The following is an 18,082-nucleotide window of genomic DNA, read 5'->3' as shown; positions in this document are numbered from 1 at the left end:
CAGCCCAGGCAACCTGGAGAGGGGGGCACACCCGGGCCCGCACAGCTGCCACAGAGCCCCAAACAGGGCACTCCCAGGGAGGTGCATGTGAGGGTCCTGCTGGCCAACTCGGGATGAGGAGTTTATGTCAGAACCAATCTCTTACCATGGCCGTGTCCTCCTTTCCTCTAGCCACTTGCTGCCCCACAGACACTTCAAGTTAGGGCAGGCTCCCAGCCCCACAAAGCTGTTCGAGACAACTCCGCTGTCACTCACTTCCTGCCTGGGGACCACACGGCCTCCTCTCACCCTGGGACTCACTTCCTGTTGACTGCCAGTTCCATAGCATAGAGGGCCAGGAGTACCTGCTCTGAGACCCAACACAGCCCCAGGGTCCCAACCCACACTGATCCAGCACCCTTCCAGGCCTGCCCTGGAGGACCCCAGGCTGCAGCAGTATGAAACACAGCATCCTTCCAGAGGTGGGCGGATGAGGGGGAAGGGGAACACTCTGCACAGCTCCAGCCCCAAGGTCAGCTCAGCTCAGCAGGCTGAAATCTCCCTGATCCCACCAATCCTCCCCCTCCTCTCTTCCTGACCGGGCCATCCTCTCTTGCCGCCCGCTCTGGTTCTGCATGAGCCTGAGTCAACCAAAGCCCTGGGATTAGGGGAGCTGCTGACCCCTGCCATGGTCAATCCTCCATCCATCTTACCCATCAAGAGCCTCCCTGAGCTGGCAGTGGGCCCTCACTGGCCCTCTCTGTGGGGCCCTGAGTTCCTGGGGAGATCAAATCTCCACCTATAAGAAACCACTGAGGGAGGAGGGAGAGCCACAGGCAAAGGGCCAGAAGCAACACTTGTTTTCTGGGGAGGGGCTGGGTGCTCTCCCTCAGCTAAGAAGAGCATAACCCACCCGTGGAAGCCGCTGGGAGAGGCTACTGCAGTCAGGCCTGCACCCTTCTGCCCCCACCTCCACACCGTAGGCTCAGCGCCCTCCTCTCCTCTCCCCTGCCACCATTAGCTTGTCGCCTCCTAGAGGCAGGGCCTTCGCTGTATCTGGTTAGACTCAGCCTGGAGGAAGGCAGCTGGCAGTGCTCAAGATTCACAATTGATTCCTAATGCCAGAGACTAGGTTAAGAGTGAGAACATCCTGCTCATGTGCTTACAGGGAGTTTCAACTTTGTTGCATGTTAAAAAGTCTGCTTTTGTTTGCTTTTATTTTTACAGTTGCCTTGAAAGGAGAAACAGCACACTCTGAGACGCTCGTTTTTCCCATGGGGCAGGGGGTAGCAGCAGAAGCCCCTGACCCTTTTAGAAGGCACCCCAGCAGCTGTAGGTGACAATTTCCGCTTCCTCTGCTTCTCACCTGTGGGGTTGGGCGGAGGGGGGAGGGGTAGGAGAGGTGGCAGAATGGGAATGGCAGTGTGAGCACCTGTCACTTCTCCCTAGGGTGGGGGCAACAGATTTGAGTAAAGCTCGATCCTATCACCTACTGTGTGCCACCCACGCCCAGTAGGCCTCCTCCTGGATCTTCAGACCCTGCCCACCACTTCCTGGGGTCCCTCAGAGTTGCTCACCTTTGCCTTCCTTCCAGGCAAGACTCCACCCTGGGACACCTGCCTCCTGCTTCTCTGTTGCCCATCACCCCCTCCACGGGCCTCTCCTGGGCACAGCTTATTCTAAGCTGGTGAAGGCAGCGGTTCTCAACTGGGGGCAACTCTGCCCCCCAGAGGACATTTGGCAATGTCTGAGACATTTTTGGCTGTCACATTGGGGTGGGGGGACTCCTGGCTTCTAGTGGGTAGGGGCCAGCAATGCTGCTAAATGCCCTACAGGATATGAGACAGCACCCACAACAAAGAATTACTTGGCCCGAACTGTCAATAGTGCTGTTGTTGAAAAACTCTGCCCAGGGTAGGGACACTGACCAGGGACTGCCTTTTCTGAGAAGCATTGTTTTTAAAACTTAAAAAAAAAATTGTGGTAAAATACACATAACGTAAAATTTACCATTGTAACCATTTTCAAGTGTACGATTCAGCGGCATGAAGTGCCTTCACACTGTTGTGCAACCATCACTACCATCCATCTTCAGAGCTTTGTCACCATCCCAAACTGGAACTGTTCCCATTAAACAAAAACTCCCCACCCCCTCCCGCCCCGGCCCCCGGTACCCACCAGGCTACTTTCTTTCTTCTAAGGAACACTTCAAAGTTGCCTGTCTCTGTCGCTCTTAGACACACATGAACCTGGAGGGATCTGTACTGGGCCTCGATCCTTGGAGCGATTAGCCTCACCGCCACCCCCGAAGCCCCCGGGGGGTTGGCAGGCTGAGGCTCCAGCCCGGGCCTGAAGGAGTGGGGGAAAGTCCACCGGGGTCCACTCATACCCCCGGCCCACTGCATGCCACACTTGTTTACAAAGTGCTTTCACACCCCATCTCATTACGCACTCCTCACGCTGTACCTAATTATTTGTTTACTGCATGTCTCCTCCCTTGACTGTGAGCTTTGCCTTATTTATCTTTTTATTTCTCTCCTTTCCAACCACTCCACCACGCACAGGATCCGGCATAAAGATGCTTATACAATTAGTAAATTTAATTATCACAATTATCTTGATGGGTAGCGTTACCCTCACTTTTCTGAGGAAAAGGGCTCCCAGCCTTGCCTCGGGTCACACACCTTCTAAGTGGTACAGCTGCCAGAATGACTCAGGTACATGAGAGGCATTTGAGAGCCGGCTCCCCCTCCGGGTTGAGTCTCCGGAAAAGCCCAACCTCAAATCCCAAGGGTTCCAGCGAGGAAAAGGCGGCTTTGATGTGCCCAAGCAGGGCCAGGGAGAGGCTGCCGGCTGTTTCCTTGGCAGCAGCCATGCAACGAAAAGCCAGAGGCGAAGCAAGAAGAAACTTTCTTCAGGAAACCTGTCCAGGCCAATGCCAATTCTCCGGCCCCCTGGCACCTTGTCCCTGATCTCCCCCTTTGCTTGAAGTCTGGACCAGACCCCAGAACTCCCGCCCCCACCCCACGAGGTGAGCCTTGTCTCCTGAGGTGGGACAGAGTGCTGAGGCCCCAAATAGGGAAGTGATTCTTCAGAGTTCCTTTATTGTACTTAGAATGTTTACAGACAAAAAATAAAAACCTGGCACACAAGGGGTGAGGGAAACAATTCAAGGGAGATGGGCCCCAGGCATCTGCAGGTGCAGGAGCCCATTCAGTGGGGGCGGCCAGGGCAGCCCCATGTGCAGGCTCACCTGCGCCTGGGGCCGCTCCAGGAGGTGTGGAGGAGAGAGGCCCGGGGCAGCTGCCTCTCCCTCTGGAGGCCCCTGGAGGTCGGAGCCAGGGTTCTCAGCTGGCTCTGGGCACCTGCCACGCCCTCCCCTCTGGTGCCAGGAGCTGTGGCTGAAAGGGGCCTTCTCCCCTAGACTCCTAGGTAGCTCTGGGGAGGCAGGCCCAGAGGCTGGCAGATGCTGGGCGGCCTCACCTCACCCTCCCCTGCCTCCCCACCACCACCACCTGACATCACCACCATTGTGCCTTTCAGGCCCTTGGTGGCACTGAGCTCCATGCCAGCCGGGAACCCTGGCGTCTGGCCAGCCACAGCCTCTTATGTTAAAGACACACAGACACACAATCACACAAGCAGACACACAAGGGGTGTGCCACTGCCCACAGACACACACTCGCCTGCCTGCCGGAGACAGAGATGTGCGCGGATGCTGCCAAGCAATGTCAACAAAAACAAATAGTCCCCCTCCACTCCTCAGCTCCTGCAGGCCCGTCAGCCCCCCACCAAGCCCCGGACTTTCCCAGGTTGACTCTAGTTTCAGGAAAACAGCACACCCGTCCACATAAGCAGGGCAGTCCTGCCCCCCAAAGCATTGGCACTGGGCCCGGGCTCCCCCCTTTCCTCTGCTCCAGGCCTTCCTGCAGCCCCTTCCCCTGGCAGCCCTGGGATCTGAGCAGCCAGAAGTGGCCTTCAGGCAGAAAGAGCCAGAGAGGTCCACCCCACGCCCACGCCCAGGAGTTGTCCCCAAATACCTCCCTGCTCAGCCTTCCTGGGGTGAATGCAGTCAGGCTCCAAGACTTTGGAGCTAGCACCCTGATCTCTCCAATTTCCTTCTCCCTGGCAGAGCGGCTGAAAGGGCCAGCAGCGAGGTCAACGCACAGCCAGACCAGAGGCCAAAGAGGGCCAACTCTGGAAAGTCTGGCCTCAGCCTGAGCACCCACCTGTTGGTCCCACCATTTCCCTCACCACTGAGGCTGGGAGCTGCCTTCCCTCTCTCCTCCTAGATGGGGGGTGTGTGTGTGTGTGCATGTGACTCAAGCCCGAGGAGAGAACTTCAGGGTTCAGCAAAGCCTTAGCGGTCACTCAGTCCGTGCCCCTGTTGGCCATGGCAAATGGATGTGAGAAGGAACATGCCTGGCAAGTGGCCAGCCCGCGAGGAGCCTTGCTTCCAGCAGGGACCGCCAATGTACCTGGAAGAGGGCCTGGTGGTGCTCTTTGAAGTGAACCTCGAAGGATTTCAGGGTGAGCTGGAGGCTCCCTTTAAAAAGCCATTATGTATAGAAGACCCACGTATTTAAGTAAATCTCTTTTGAAGTTATTTCCATTTTCAACCTCTACCATCCACGTGTAGGGTGACAGGTTTGCTAAGAAGGGAACCCACCGTGGAAAATGGTGCTTTCTTTCCGGTGCCTCATTACCCTTTCTAAAGTTTCTAATGGGTATCTCCCCACCCCCACGGGGTGTGCTCATCCTGCCCCACCCTACATGACTTCATAGCTTTAATCACATCCCCTCTCAGGCTTTGTCTCTCCAGATTGGAGAGCATAATCTCTTTAGCCTGTCCTCACTTGGCAGCCCTGCCTTCCCCTTGATCAATTTAGCTGCCCTTCTCTGGAGCTGTTCCAGCTGGGTTATCTCTTTCTTGAGGTGGCAGAACCGAAACACACCAAATTCTCTAGGTGAAGATGATGAAAGAAAACCAGTGTCAACAGCTCTGCCCAGATGTGTGTGCTGGCGAGTACCTGCAGCAACACGAGGAGTGCAGGTGCAGCTTGGGCTCCCGAGAACCCCCCGGAGGCCGGAACCTGAGGGAATGAACAACTTGCTGGAGGTGGCCCTGGAATGTGTGACTCTGAGGAAGAGGCCAGGAGGGATGAAATAAACAGAGATTTTTAGAAAAACAAAATGAAGATTCTAGGACTGCACCTAGACACTCTGCCAATAAGACCAGCTATCTAGAGTGGCCTCCCTAAGGGCCCTGCCAAATCCGCTCTCCTCCAGAAGTCTCGGCCTCTGACAATAACACTGACGTTGTCCCTGGGGCTTGTGACGTCTTTTGCCCCCACCTCTCCCTTACCCTGCCAATCCCGTCCCACCACTGCCTCCCCTCAACAGGCTCTCGGGTATTTTCTGCCCTATCTCCCTGCATACTCTTATGTTCAACCCATCATGCTCAGGGATGCCAGAGTGAGCTTCCCAAAACATGACTCCCATCACTTCACACCCCCACCCCCTCAAAAACCTTCCAGAGAAACACAACACATTTTTGAGAGGATAAAGTGTAAACCCCTCTGGCTGCCTGCAAACTGCCTCTCCAACCAAGATGGAAGGCGTTCACCCTCGTCCACTCTGCCCGGCCAGTCTGCTCATAGTCCCCGCTTTGGACATGGACCATGGACACATCCTCCCTCCACACCTTTGCTCAGGAAGGTCCTAGGAAGGTCTCCCACTGCTCCCTTAACTTCTAAACATTCCCTCCCTTCTAAGGCCCAAGTCCAGCCCCACGCCCCAACACGTCTTTGGCACTTGAAGTCCAGCCCAATGGCCAGGCTCTCGGTGCTGGATACCATTAGTGGGGGCCGAGTTGACTGATCTGCTGGGGGAACGAGCAGATGAATCTGCAGGGCACTGTTACATGAACAATCTCTAACCCCTATGTGAGACATGCGACAGCCCTATTTTCCTCACACCTTCAACGGTGGGGGAGGGGCAGCAGTGTGCTGCGGCAGGCCCACAGGTAGGGAAGCCCCCCGAGGTCTGGGCCCAGGAACGGGAGAAAAAAACAGGGAGCACCGGGTCACAGAGTCAAGGTTCTAGGGGTTAACAAGGAACCATTCTGACTTGGACACGAAGAGGGTATTTGGGTTCCATCTTAACTTGGAGAAGAATCAAAAGGTCCCATTAGGTTGGAAAAGGGGCCAACACTGCAAACTCCCAGCAGCCGCGTTCGCCTACGGGCTGGCTTATGCGGGGGAGCGGCTCCTGAACTCGCCCCAGCTCATCCCCGCGTCTTCTGCTGAGCGGGCAGTGCTGCCCTCCTGAACTCTCTCCCTCGGGCGGCGCCGTGTAGGAGGTTCAGCCTCCAACGTGGAGCGAGTACCGCTGGCTTTGGGCCGGCCTGGCTGAGCTCAGCGCCCGCTCCCAGCCCCCCTCTCCTCCTCTCCCTCGCCCTCCCTCCCTTTCTGGGTTATTCTTAGCAAGAGGTGACCTCAGAGTGCTCCCACTGAGCAAAAATAACCCTGGAGGAAGTTGGTGGGTATAAATCTTCAATGAATAAATACATATGGCTAGTAAACAGGGTATGGAGGCCCAAAGGGCCGGTCACCCCTCTGGACCCAGTGGGCAAGGGCAGAAACTGTCCTTCCTAGTGCCCCAGCTGTAAGCAGCAGGAAGGACAAAGGCGGTTGCAGGGCTGTCGGGCTTGTGACCAGGCAGGAACCAGCTTCGGACACCCTCACTTGTTACTGTGCGGCGTCATCGGGAGCTGGTGAACAGGAAGATGCCTCTTCCTCCCACCCCCACGCTCACACCCACACACAGGCTCACACTCTGTCCCCTCCTCCCTGTCATAGGCACTGGCCAGCCAGTAGGCCCTGGGCCCAGGTGCCAGCTCCCTTCCTAAGCCCCGCCCAGCCCTGTGGCCGGCTTCCTGTTTCCTGTTGCCGGCTCCGGCTGCAAGCATCCTGGCTCAGAGGCCAGTGCCACAGACCAATGCTGCTGCCCGGGTTGAAGGGGCCCAACTCTCACTCCTTAGCCCACTGCAGCCTTCCCCACTTACCCACAGACTCCCTGGTATTTGGCTCAATCACCCTGCTCAGTTATATTTTCTCTGTATGCTTTTTCGACTAGGTCTACACACTTTTTCAAACAGCCCTGCATTCATGTATTAACTTAAAGGGGATTTTGGATACCCAGTCTTCCAGATCACATGGCTGGAGTGCTGAGGAGGAATGATCACTGTGGGTTTTGCAGTGGAGAAGTGTGGAGTCCAAGTCCCAATCATCCTCTCTGAACCTCAGTCTCTTCATCCGAATGTGGGAATGGTAATGACAGCACCCTCAGCCTTCCTCACACAGATTTGTTGTCAGCATCAAATGAGGTCATCATTGTGGAAGCCCTTTGTAGGCAATAAAGTGCTACACAACTCTGAGCCTTTATTCATGGTCTCTGTCCTCAGTGGGGTGAGGAGACAGTGCAATGTGGAGTGGTACTAAATATCAAGTCTAGTGGAGGAGACAAGCTCTCTCCACCTGTTTTTCCAAGTATCTGGGGTGAAAGGCCAGGTTTTGGTTTTTGTTTTTCTAATTCCCAATCCACCAAGAAATGCTACTTTCATAAAATACGAAATCATGCATGTGGATATGGTGTCAGTATCAAATTGATAGAAAAGTTTCTAGATAGTTATTCTCAAGTCCTGTATAGACAGGTAACAATCATTTCACAGGCCGGTGCTTCTCAAAGGCAGGTCTGAGACCACTGCTGGCTTATAGCTGGTCTTTTATTTCTTAGTGTTCATTTTGATTAATTTTACAAACAGTTCAAAAGGGAGAGCCAGTGTGGGTCAAGATGGCTGACCTGTGATTCGCCAGACAGGCTTTGATGGGCTGTGACAGTGACACTGGGGGAGCAGCACGTGAGGCAGCTGGAGAACTGTGCTTGGTGAGTTCAGGGAGCAGCGAGAAGACGGGGCTTCTATGGCAAAAGAGGAGATGCTGAGCACCCGTGTGGGGCAAGAGATCATGTGGTGAAGAGTGGACGGGGTACTCCAGATCTGGTCCCATAAGATGCGGAGTCCCTGGAGAGTCTTGAAGAGAGATGTGCCACGGACTGTACTTAGTATGTTACGCGTGGCCTCCTCTCCAGCACACTAGGTTGGAAGATAAGTCTTACTTATCTGTGTGGCCTCCTCACCCTGGTAGGTGCTCAGCGTCTGTCGCTGAGGGGAGGAAGGGCTGGGTGGGGTAGAGAGCTTACTTGGGGTGGGTGGGGTCTGGTCTGGGTGAGGGTACAGCCAGGAGGCGGATGCAGAAGCAGCTAGGAGTGGAAGGTACCCGGGGACAGATAGGCCTTGGGGGCAAAAGGAGGAGAGAAATGATGATTTCTTAGCCTTGGGGCTGGGGATGGAGAAGACACTAGTGGATGTAGCTCATCCCTCCCTGGCCGATGTTGGGTACCAGACATTTGCCCAAACACAGACCCTGGCCTGCAGCCAGGTTTTCCTCTCCTGCTTCCCAGCACTGCCCCCTCTTCCACCTGTCGGGATCTGGGCCATGCTCCCTCCCGTTTCCAGGCTTAGCTGGATGACACACACTCAGCTGCCTTAAAGCTCCCTGGTCAATCCGTTCCCAGGGCCACAGCTGCACCAGGTCCCCAAGAAGCCCTCCCTGTTGTGTTCCTCTGTGGGGGAGGGGAGGAGGCCAGGACAGCACCTGCTCCACAAGTGAACCAGATGGCCTGTGGGCCAGGGGACCAGGGGCTGACCCCCAGCTGCAGCACAAACTTCCCCCATGTGGGCTCCCTTGGGGGCACAGGGGCCTGCTGCCCAGGAAGGTCTGCTTGCTGCTTCCTCAGGGGTCAGTCTTTCTCTGTTCCCCCAATATGAAAGAGGTCCCCTTCACAATAGCTGCCCCCTCACTCAGTGTTGCCTTCCCTACACTCTCCCTTCCATCCTCAGGCCTCTCTTGAGAGTCCAGGTGGCTGCAGGTGTCACTCAGGACATGGGCTGGACCACATCCAGACTATGACCTGCACAGGATGTACACTGCCTCCCACTGGGGCTGCTGAGAGGCCCATGCTAGGCTCCCACCAGAAAGATCTTGTAGACACTGCCTCCACTCTCCCCTGCAGGGGACCAGGTTTATTATACTGCCAGCCCTGCACATTTGGACTCCACTTTGCTATTTGCAAAGCACCCCTGGAGGTGGACAGGGCAAGTAGTACTGGCAGCCACATTTTACCAATGAGGAAGCAGAAGTTCAGAGAGGTGCAGTAACTTGCTCAAGGTCACACAGCTGGGAAGCAGTAAATTCAGTGCTATTTCTTCTGTCAAACTGAGGTTGCTGTGGCTGCCTGAAGAGGAAAGGTTTGGCTGTGCAAGGGCAGGACCGACCTTTGCTGAGCACTGGCTCTTTGGTGCTTGAACTCATTTAATTCTCACCGGGTCTAGGAGGAATGCATCCTTATCATCTCTATTTTTCAGAAGGCAGAACCTGAGGTTCAGGCAGTGACTTGTGCTCATTGGTGGAGCTAGGATTCAAACCCAAGCCTGATGGACTCCAAAGACAGTGCTTTTCCTTCCATACCTGTCTCTTATCTCCTTGCACCCTCTGCCTGGGGCTTCACCCCTGCCCCCCACCCCCACCCCCGACTGCTATGCCCTCCCTCTGGTTTCAGGGACACAGCAATGAGTCAGAGGGTTGCTGGGTCTTTGCTTCCTATAGGTGGTGACTCCTGTCCCCAGCACCCAGATCGGGAAAGGCAGAGTTTGCTCTGCAGATCAGATAGAGAATTACCCATGGGCCCTGGCTCAGCCTGGCTCCCTTCCCACTCCAGCCTGCACTGCGCCCCCAGCTTCTCCCACAAGGTGCCCTGTCTGCCGGGGAGGAGAGTGGAGGGCACCCCAGCGTGGAGTGGAGGGAATCTGAGAGAGCAGCCTGGAGTCTGCTGCAAGCTGGAAATTCCTTTGAAGTCCCCTGTTTTATCTTTCAACTTCATGTGAATTTTTCATTCCAGGCCATAAAATATCCATGTTTGCTTTAATATTTAAAAGTTTAAAATTACTTACCAGTTAAATGACTTAACTTCTGCCCCCTTCCCCTCCAAATCTTCAAGCAGAGTTGGCAGGGGTGCACTTTAGGACCCAGCAGGTTCCCAAACCTCCTGGCTCTAAGAAAGCCCCTCCTCCTCCGCTGTCCCCTTTGCTTCACCCCACTCTCTACCCCAGGGAGACAATCCCGCCCTGCTGAGAGAACATTTCCTTGAAGGGGCAACTTATAAATCCCAGCTCCTGGCTCCCCCTCACCTTCGTGCTCCAAGTTCTCCATTCTCAGCTGGAAGGGGCTAAAAGGGAACCAGCTGCCTCTGGGGCTGGCAGATAATTACCCTTCTACCCCTGAGTTCAAGGCCTAAGACAGGCAGGCTCCTACAGCCCTCAGGCCTCGTCCTCTGGAGCACTCCTCATCACCTTCTGGAGCACTCCTCATCGTGGGCAACCCCAGGGCTCCCCCTTGACTCAGAGGAGTGGCAGCCAGAAGCCTGGGGCTTTCAGCCGGCCCTGTGGTCTGCACCTCCACGGCTGTACACAGCGACCGGCTCTCCTCTCTTACAAAGGGACTCACCCTACATCTCTTCCCTAATCACTCTAACCAGACTCCCAGACCTCAGGTCCCTTCCTCCAGGTTCTCCAGGGGCACAAAGGCCCAGGGTGGGCATGTGGAAGGGAAGGGAGAATCAAGTCCTGCCCTGTGAAAGCCACGGGCTCGGCCTGGGGGGTCTGCAAAGCTCTCTTGCTGCCCTTCCAGAAGGAAGCCGGGAGTCAGGGGCCTGGTTCAAGTCCCAGCGCTGCTACCACCCACAGCGCAAGTCCCCTGGCCTCTGGGGGCCTCCAGTTTGATGTAGAAAATAGGGGAGTTGTAGAGTGGTGGTGGGGTTCAAAGAATGGGGAATGTAGACAAGCTCTGCAGCTCGAGGGGCGCCCCGTCACCTAGTCTTACTGCCCCCAAGTCCCTGCAGGACACACATCACCATGCACACACATGCACTGGGAGGATGCCGTGACACTCACCGGGGGGTGCTTGCGTTTCCTCCCAGGCCGCCCCACCTTCCGCGCAGCTGTGCTGGGCTCCTGCCGCTCCTCCTTGCCACGAGCCTCCTCCTGCTCCTCTCCCTCCTGCGGGCACAGACACAGCCTGTGAAGCCAGGGCTGGACCCAAGAGGCCTCCTCCCTGTCCCACCCCATGAAAGCCTCACTTCCAGGGCTGTGCCATGCTGTTCCCTGGCATGGATGCTCTGCACTCCCTTCCTGCTTGCGAAGCTCGAGCCACCCCTTAGAGCCCCACTTAAATACACCCTCAGGGGGACTTCAGGTCAGAGCCTACCGCCCCAGCAGAAGGCAGCTCTCCCGCCCGGTGGCCACGTTTTCTGAACAGCAGAATTATAACACATGCTCTGACAAAGAATTTGTTTCTAAAATATATGAGTTTATTTATATGAAAAAATCTTACAACAAGTACAAAAATTAAATGTTATATTTTTAATGAATCACCTTTATTGAAAAGAATAAATTCACAAGAAAAGAAATCTTAAACTTAGTAATGTATATTAGAAGTACACGCAGCCTTTGGAACGAGGACTATCACAGGCAGTGGAGGATTTTACAGTCTCTGTAAATACACTTGTCCTAAAGCGTTGGCCATGTGGCACCAGCGTTCATATGCCTGTCGACCTCCAGGAGTGTCTCAGGTACCGTGTCTTGGCTCATCTTGATCCCCCTCATTCACTGAGTTCAGGAAGAGAAGTTGATTTTGTTACCCACCTCCTCCCCAGTACCAGCCTGAATGGGGCCATGCTGGTCTCATGGGGCACAGAGACATAAACCTAGAAAGTCCTCCTGCCTCGCTGCTCCAGCCCGGCCACAAACCACCCACAAGTCACTTCTGACTCAGCCGACTCCGGCATGACTAATCATGAGCAGAAACAATGTTGGGGAAGGAAAGAGAAAGGGACCCTGACCCAGCCGAGGGACCACAGGCTGCTCACCAGGCCCTCATGATATCAGTACCCAAAGACGGCTTCATAGTCCTCCCTGGGGAGGGCATCAACACAGAGCAGTGCTGGTGCCACAGAAAAGAAAGAGAAGGTGCCCAGGTTCCCTGGGGATTTCATCAAGATGGCCCTCAAAAAAAAAAAAAAAGAAAAAGATGGCCTTCAACGTCCTACTCAACTTTCACTTTCTGTGATTTCAAAATAGCTTGTGGTTTGCCACATTAATTTTCAGGTGATGGTGGGACATGCAGATGGAAACCTATTGCGACCAATTGTAGATTATCAGATCAATAGGAAGAGTGGCACCAGCCCCCCATCCATCCGTCCATCCATTCGAGGCACGCCTGTGGGACAGACTGCCCAGGAGGCAGATTTAGGGGAGTCGCAGCTGAGGTTCCAGGGGTCCTCTAAAGAGATGCAAGTGGAAGATGAACAGAGGACCAGGCCTTAGCACCAAGGGGAGGCCATGGTCAGGCTGGAGGGAAGGCAGAGCACATAAAGGAGAGGGAGAGAGTGAGCAGAGGAGCAGGAAGAGGACACGGCGTATTGAGGGTACAAGGACAAAGACAGCTGCCAACCCAAGGGGTTAAAGTTGCCAGATGCACAGAAGTCGAGGACAGACTGATTTGGCTAGGGGTGGTACCAGCTGACCTCAGAGAGAGCACTGTCCACACGCTGTGCAGAATGACATGGCAATGAGGACCGAGGGGCTGGAGAGACAATTCAAGGAGTCCAGCCGAGGAAGAGTCTGGGAGAGAAGCCAGCCCTGTGCCCATCTTTGGGTGGGGGGGGAGGGTCCGGGATGGAGAAAGCGCACCCTATAGGAGGCTCTTTTCAGGAAAACACTGCAGAGAAGCCATGAGGGCAGAAAGGCCGAAGGGGGAACAGCCTGGTGGTGGGAGGCCTCCATGAGAGCTCTCGGAGGCCTGGGCTGAGGGTGGGCCAGGGGCACATGCCCCTGCTAGGCCAGACCTGCTGGTTCTAAGCTGTCTTCTGAGGCCCCACAGACACCCACTTTGGAGAAAGGATCACTTGGATCACACAGAGAGGAAGTATTACAAATGCAGCTTAACATCTGGGAAGGTTTCAACTGGATCTGCACCACTGCAGGGGACTGAGATGGTGCTGTTGATCTGATTCCACTCCTGGGGTGGGCACCGTCTCCACCGTTCCGACCAGGGAACTGAGCATTTACAACAGAGTCAACGCAGGTCACAGAAAGGCACAGCGCCAGAGCAAACCAACGCGAGCATGTCCCAGCTTGTCCTCTTGCTAGTTAGAGGACCATCCTCTCTGAGCCTCAGTTTCCTTATACACAAAATGGGGTTATGAAGCTGTCCAGCCTGCCTGCTTCTCAGGTTTTTAAGAGGACAGATGAACATATGGTTTGGAGCTTCTGCTGAATCCCCAGAACCTACAACAGGCCCAGCGCTTAGTAGGTGTTCCACGCGCCCCTAGATGAGAGGGCTCAGCTGTTCCCTGGCAGCTGGAGGCCCACCCAGCCCCTGGACTCAGCTGGAGAGCACTAGGCCAGACCTAGCCTAGCCTCTGACCACTCTATGGCCAGGCCCGTGGGACTGGAATGCACAGGGCAGCAGACAAGAAGGGGCTAAAGTGGATCAGGATCAGCCCGGGTAGCCATAGGGTCTGGAAAGATTCCTAGTGCGCAGAAATTCTGGGCGCTGAACTATTTCTTTAATAACTGCGTTTCTTACTGGGGGATTCATTTGCTTTTCTAACTTTTGTTCTGAACTAGTCAGAGACATGAAAGATGACCAGGGCCTCCAGTTAGCAAAAAAAAAAAATAAAACAGTTACCATGCTGCAATGACCTAAAACCAAAGATACTTGACATTTAGGACAGCCCGGCTTCCATGAGACATGTGGGGAAAGCCTTCGGGGTCCCAGACAGGAAGCCCTGTGCCATCTGGAGATGTGCTGTCACTCCTCACCTGCAGCCACACCTGCTATGTCTGATCCCAGGAGACGCTCAGCACGGTTTCCCCTGATGAATTCAACCCAGTGAAACACAGCCCAGGAGGAAGGGGTGGAAGGCCCTGATGCCACCCCCTGTCCGGGTCCTGACATGACAAGAACGTGGTGATCACCAGGGCAGGCTGCCGTGGATGAGCCTGGACCTCAGGCCAGTGCAGGGCAAGGCACTTTGCTCCCAATCCAGCATTCAGGGCTCGGGCATCCCCGGGAGGTGCTTTAGGAAACCAAGTCTCTGAGCGGGTCTGAGTGACTCCTGGCCTATGCCCTTTCCACCAGGCCCCAAAGTATGGCTTTGTGAAAGGCATGTTACTTTTGGCCAACATATCATTCTTCCACGCTGCAGTCACAAGTCACAGGGCAAAGAGGAAGGCGATACCTTTCTGCTCTGGGCCTGCCTGAGTTCGCACGGACGGGTCAGGGGGATAATACGTGAGAGGGGTGAGCAGATGGCGCAGGGCTGTGCCCCTCGGGGAGGCGAGCAAGTGGTTCATTCTCTCATCTGTCACGGGGCCTGTTTCATTCAATATCTTTGCTGATGGGCTGAGCAAAGGAATTTAAAATATGCTTATCAAATCTGCAAGTAGCCCTGAATTAGGAGGCATCGCTAATACTCTGAGAGGGAAGAATCTGATCCACGATGCCTTGGAGCAGCTGGAAAACAGGAACAGATTTAGCAGGAACAGATTTGAGCCCAGGTTGGTTTCCTCATCTGTCACGTAAGGGGACTGAATCAGTCAATCCTTCCAGTGGGAGGGGGAGACGGGAGGGGGCAGGAATTCTAGTTAGGTGGGCTTTGGGGAAGGCAGAGGGGGCTGGACTTCTTGCTCTGCTCTTTACTCACTAGTAATTTCTAGCTATTTAACCTCTCTGAGCCTTGTTTTCCTCACCTACAAAATGGGGATAATAATATCTACCTCACACAACAACTAAATAAGATAATACATTGAAGGCTGACACGTGATATCACTCAAGAATTGCTAACTTCCTCCGCTCCACACAGACTGACCAGAACTATTCAGAAAAGTGCATCACTGCCTTCCCCCGCAGCCTCCCTCCCTGCCCCCATGCAAATCCCAGCTCGGGGCCCTGCAGATGCAGCCATCACTCACTGCTCTAGACAAACCCCAACATCTGGCTGGTACTGCTACAGTGAGGTACTCAGGAACGGGGGCTCCGTGATCTTTCCAAAATGCAGAGCTGATTATGTCACTCTGCAGAGCTTAAGCCCTTGCTGAGGGGCTCCCAGGGGCCTGCAGGATCAAGCCATGCTCCTTAGCCCATGTGAAGGCAGGCCTCCAGGGTCTGGCTGGCCTCCTTGGTCTCCTCTCCCCACTGCCTTCCTGCACAAACAGACTGCACCAGGTGCAAAAGTGGGCTGCTTCCCTTCCCCAGTGCCTTGGCATAGACTCTTCCTCCTCTCCCCACTACCTTCTCCTCAGGTTGACCATCAAACGCTTATTCTTCCAGCCTCACTTCCTGGGTTCCCTTCCCCTGGGCCTCCTCTTCCCATGCTGTCCTCAGCAGGTCACAAGCTCCTTCAAGGGACGGTCTCTTATTCACCCTGGTGTCCCCACTGCCTAGACCCATGCACCTGGCACAGGGCAGGAATTTGTAAATACTGGGTGAGTGACTGTCACAAAGTAGGTGCTCGACAATGAGTCCATGTACACGGAGAGAGCATACACACAAATCCACAAACCTGCACGAATACCGTGTGCACGAGGCTCCAGGGCCACTCTGATCTTTATGACTCCAAATCAGGAAACAGAATGACTAAAACATACTTTCTAGGCTTAATCATGTCACTTTACATTTAGGCAGCTCTTTACAGCTTTCAAAGCACCTTCACATTTGGTGGCCTGTTAGATTAGGTAGTTACCAGCAGCCTCTCTAAACTTCTGAGGCTATGACTTGACCTACATTTTCACAAAGCTCACTGGATGGATTATTTTAAGCCACATACAACTTCTCATTCTGATGAGCTGGGCGATGATGATAATAATCTTTCGCATTTGTATAGTACGTGGTAATTAACAAAGCATTTTCACATACGTTATTTCATTTTATACTTACACTTTACAGAAAGCAGAGCTGGTATTATTTTTTTCCATTACACAGGCGGGAAATCTGAAGCTCAGAGAGGTTACCTAACACGCAGAAATCAGAGAGCCAGGAAGGAAGGCCTTTAGAACCAAAATTTAAATCTTGATTCCCGGCCCACGAGTCTTTCCATTGCAATATGCCATTATGCCCTACTATGCTGTGTTACTGACACGTGTGCACGCACACACACAGTGAAACCATGAGCATGCAGGCAATCCAAGTGTAAAGGTACACACTGGCTTCACACACATTATCCATACAGAGCTCACACCTAGACATAGGACCCCTCCCCCTAAGAGAGACACATCCCACAAGGCCCTCATGCAGAGACAGCCAGCCAGATTGTACGTGCTCCTTTGGAACATACACCGGATGCCACTGACCCAGCATCCGTTGAGCAGATGTCTCAAGTTGGTGTTTGAGTCGAGGGGATGAACTTGCCGGATCCAGCCAGCCACTTGCCTGCACCCCCTGGGACAAGAAGCACGTACAGCCTTTGCCAGCTGGCTGGCCGGCCTCCCAGGGCCTGTCTGTGGTCATGGAATTCAGTGAAACAAATTGGCTTCTCCAGCAGGCAGAGCCCCGCTCTGAGCCACCAGAGTACCAGGTCTGCAGAGTTAGAGCCACAGGACCTGCACTGCGCACACGTGCGCACGCACATGGCGCTCACACGCACATGCGCTCACAAGCACTCACACGTAGGACATGCCTAGGCCAGGCCTGCAGAGAGGTGAGCCTGAGGAAGTGCTGCTGGAGCACGGGCGGGGAGGGGCAGAGGCTGTCGGGGTGAGCAGCCACGCAGGGGCACCAGGAATTGCTGTAGATGCTCACACCCCCACACAGCCCTCCAAAAGCCCCTGCTTTCACTGATCTCAGTCACCTCCCAAAGCTCATGAGCCCTTTGTTTCAATTATTTGACAATATTCGACAAATATTCAGTGACTGCTTAGTGAGCTTCATATTGTAGCTATGGATGAGAGCCTCCCATCCCGCCCACAACGCCCCCTCCTGGGGAGCAGCAGCCAGGGACCCCACAGCTCTGGGCACCTGCACACAGCAGGTGCTCCATAAACGCTGAATGGTTGACAATGGCCGTGCCTGTAGGTTTCCCAGGCCCTCCTTCACACCCTGTGCGCCATACTGGGGCCTCACTGCCTTCCAGAATGGAGACTCCGCTAAGCAACACGCCAGCACACTGCAGCCCAGCCGTGCTCACCTCTGTGGTCTCAGGGCCACCGTGAGGCCAGGCCTGAGGATGGGCTCAAAAACCTTTACTGAGCACCTACTGTGTACTGGATATAAAGATAAGCAGACAGGGACCTCAATTTAGAGGGAGAGACAACACGTAAACAAATAAGTACCTGCCCCTGTGCTGAGGGCCAGAGGGGAGCGTGCCCTCTCTCTGCTAGCACCCACCTCCGCAGACCCCAAGCCCACCACCACATCCCCAGCCCACCAGGCATCCTTGCTTTATGGAGGGAAAGAATCCAGATGAAACGAGTTCATAGCCACATGGCCTTTGCCAAGTTTCTCAACCTCTCTAAGTCTCAATTCCTCTTCTGTAAAATGGGGATAACGACAGGAGGTGGCTGCTGAGTTACCGGGAGGATTAAGTGAGTTAATTACCAGGTAAAGGAAGCTCCTTTACACGCCTTTCCACGCTGTGAAAATGTTTCAAGTGGGACGGTCATAAGCAATAGCCCTGGCTACCCTGTGGCTCTCTGCAGAGGCAGCTGCGGGGCAGGACCAGGCCCCGTGCCCAGTCCAGGTGCCAGAAAGGAAGGGCATCCCCCCCATTTCCCAATCGTCCCGGGACACCTCTGCCAGCTCGGTTCCCCGCCTGCCTTCCTCCCCTCTGCAGGGCTGAGCTCAGCATTCCCAGCCCAGGCCCCGTGGGACCCGCTTCTTGGCAGGGATGGGCTTCGTCCCCAGCCCAGTCATGTAGGGCACGAGGG

The 18,082-nt window shown here is 54.6% G+C and overlaps 1 protein-coding gene across 6 annotated transcripts in view; it reads right to left on the bottom strand.

Annotated features, from left to right (window-relative positions):
• DNMT3A (DNA methyltransferase 3 alpha) overlaps positions 1–18,082 on the bottom strand; it is a 129,402-nt gene that overhangs the window by 77,727 nt on the left and 33,593 nt on the right. For all 6 annotated transcript variants that reach the window (XR_011504132.1, XR_011504133.1, XM_070512456.1 and 3 more), the window contains one exon: positions 11,051–11,155. Coding sequence is in view for 2 of the 6 variants with exons in the window: in XM_070512456.1 (XP_070368557.1) it covers positions 11,051–11,155 (105 nt within the window). In the remaining 4 variants the exon portion in view is untranslated. The remainder of the gene's footprint in view (positions 1–11,050; positions 11,156–18,082) is intronic.

The sequence above is a fragment of the Equus asinus genome, chromosome 6 (assembly GCF_041296235.1).
Source record: "Equus asinus isolate D_3611 breed Donkey chromosome 6, EquAss-T2T_v2, whole genome shotgun sequence".
In the NCBI taxonomy this organism is placed as follows: Eukaryota; Metazoa; Chordata; class Mammalia; order Perissodactyla; family Equidae; genus Equus; species Equus asinus.
This window is presented reverse-complemented; position numbering and strand designations above follow the sequence as displayed.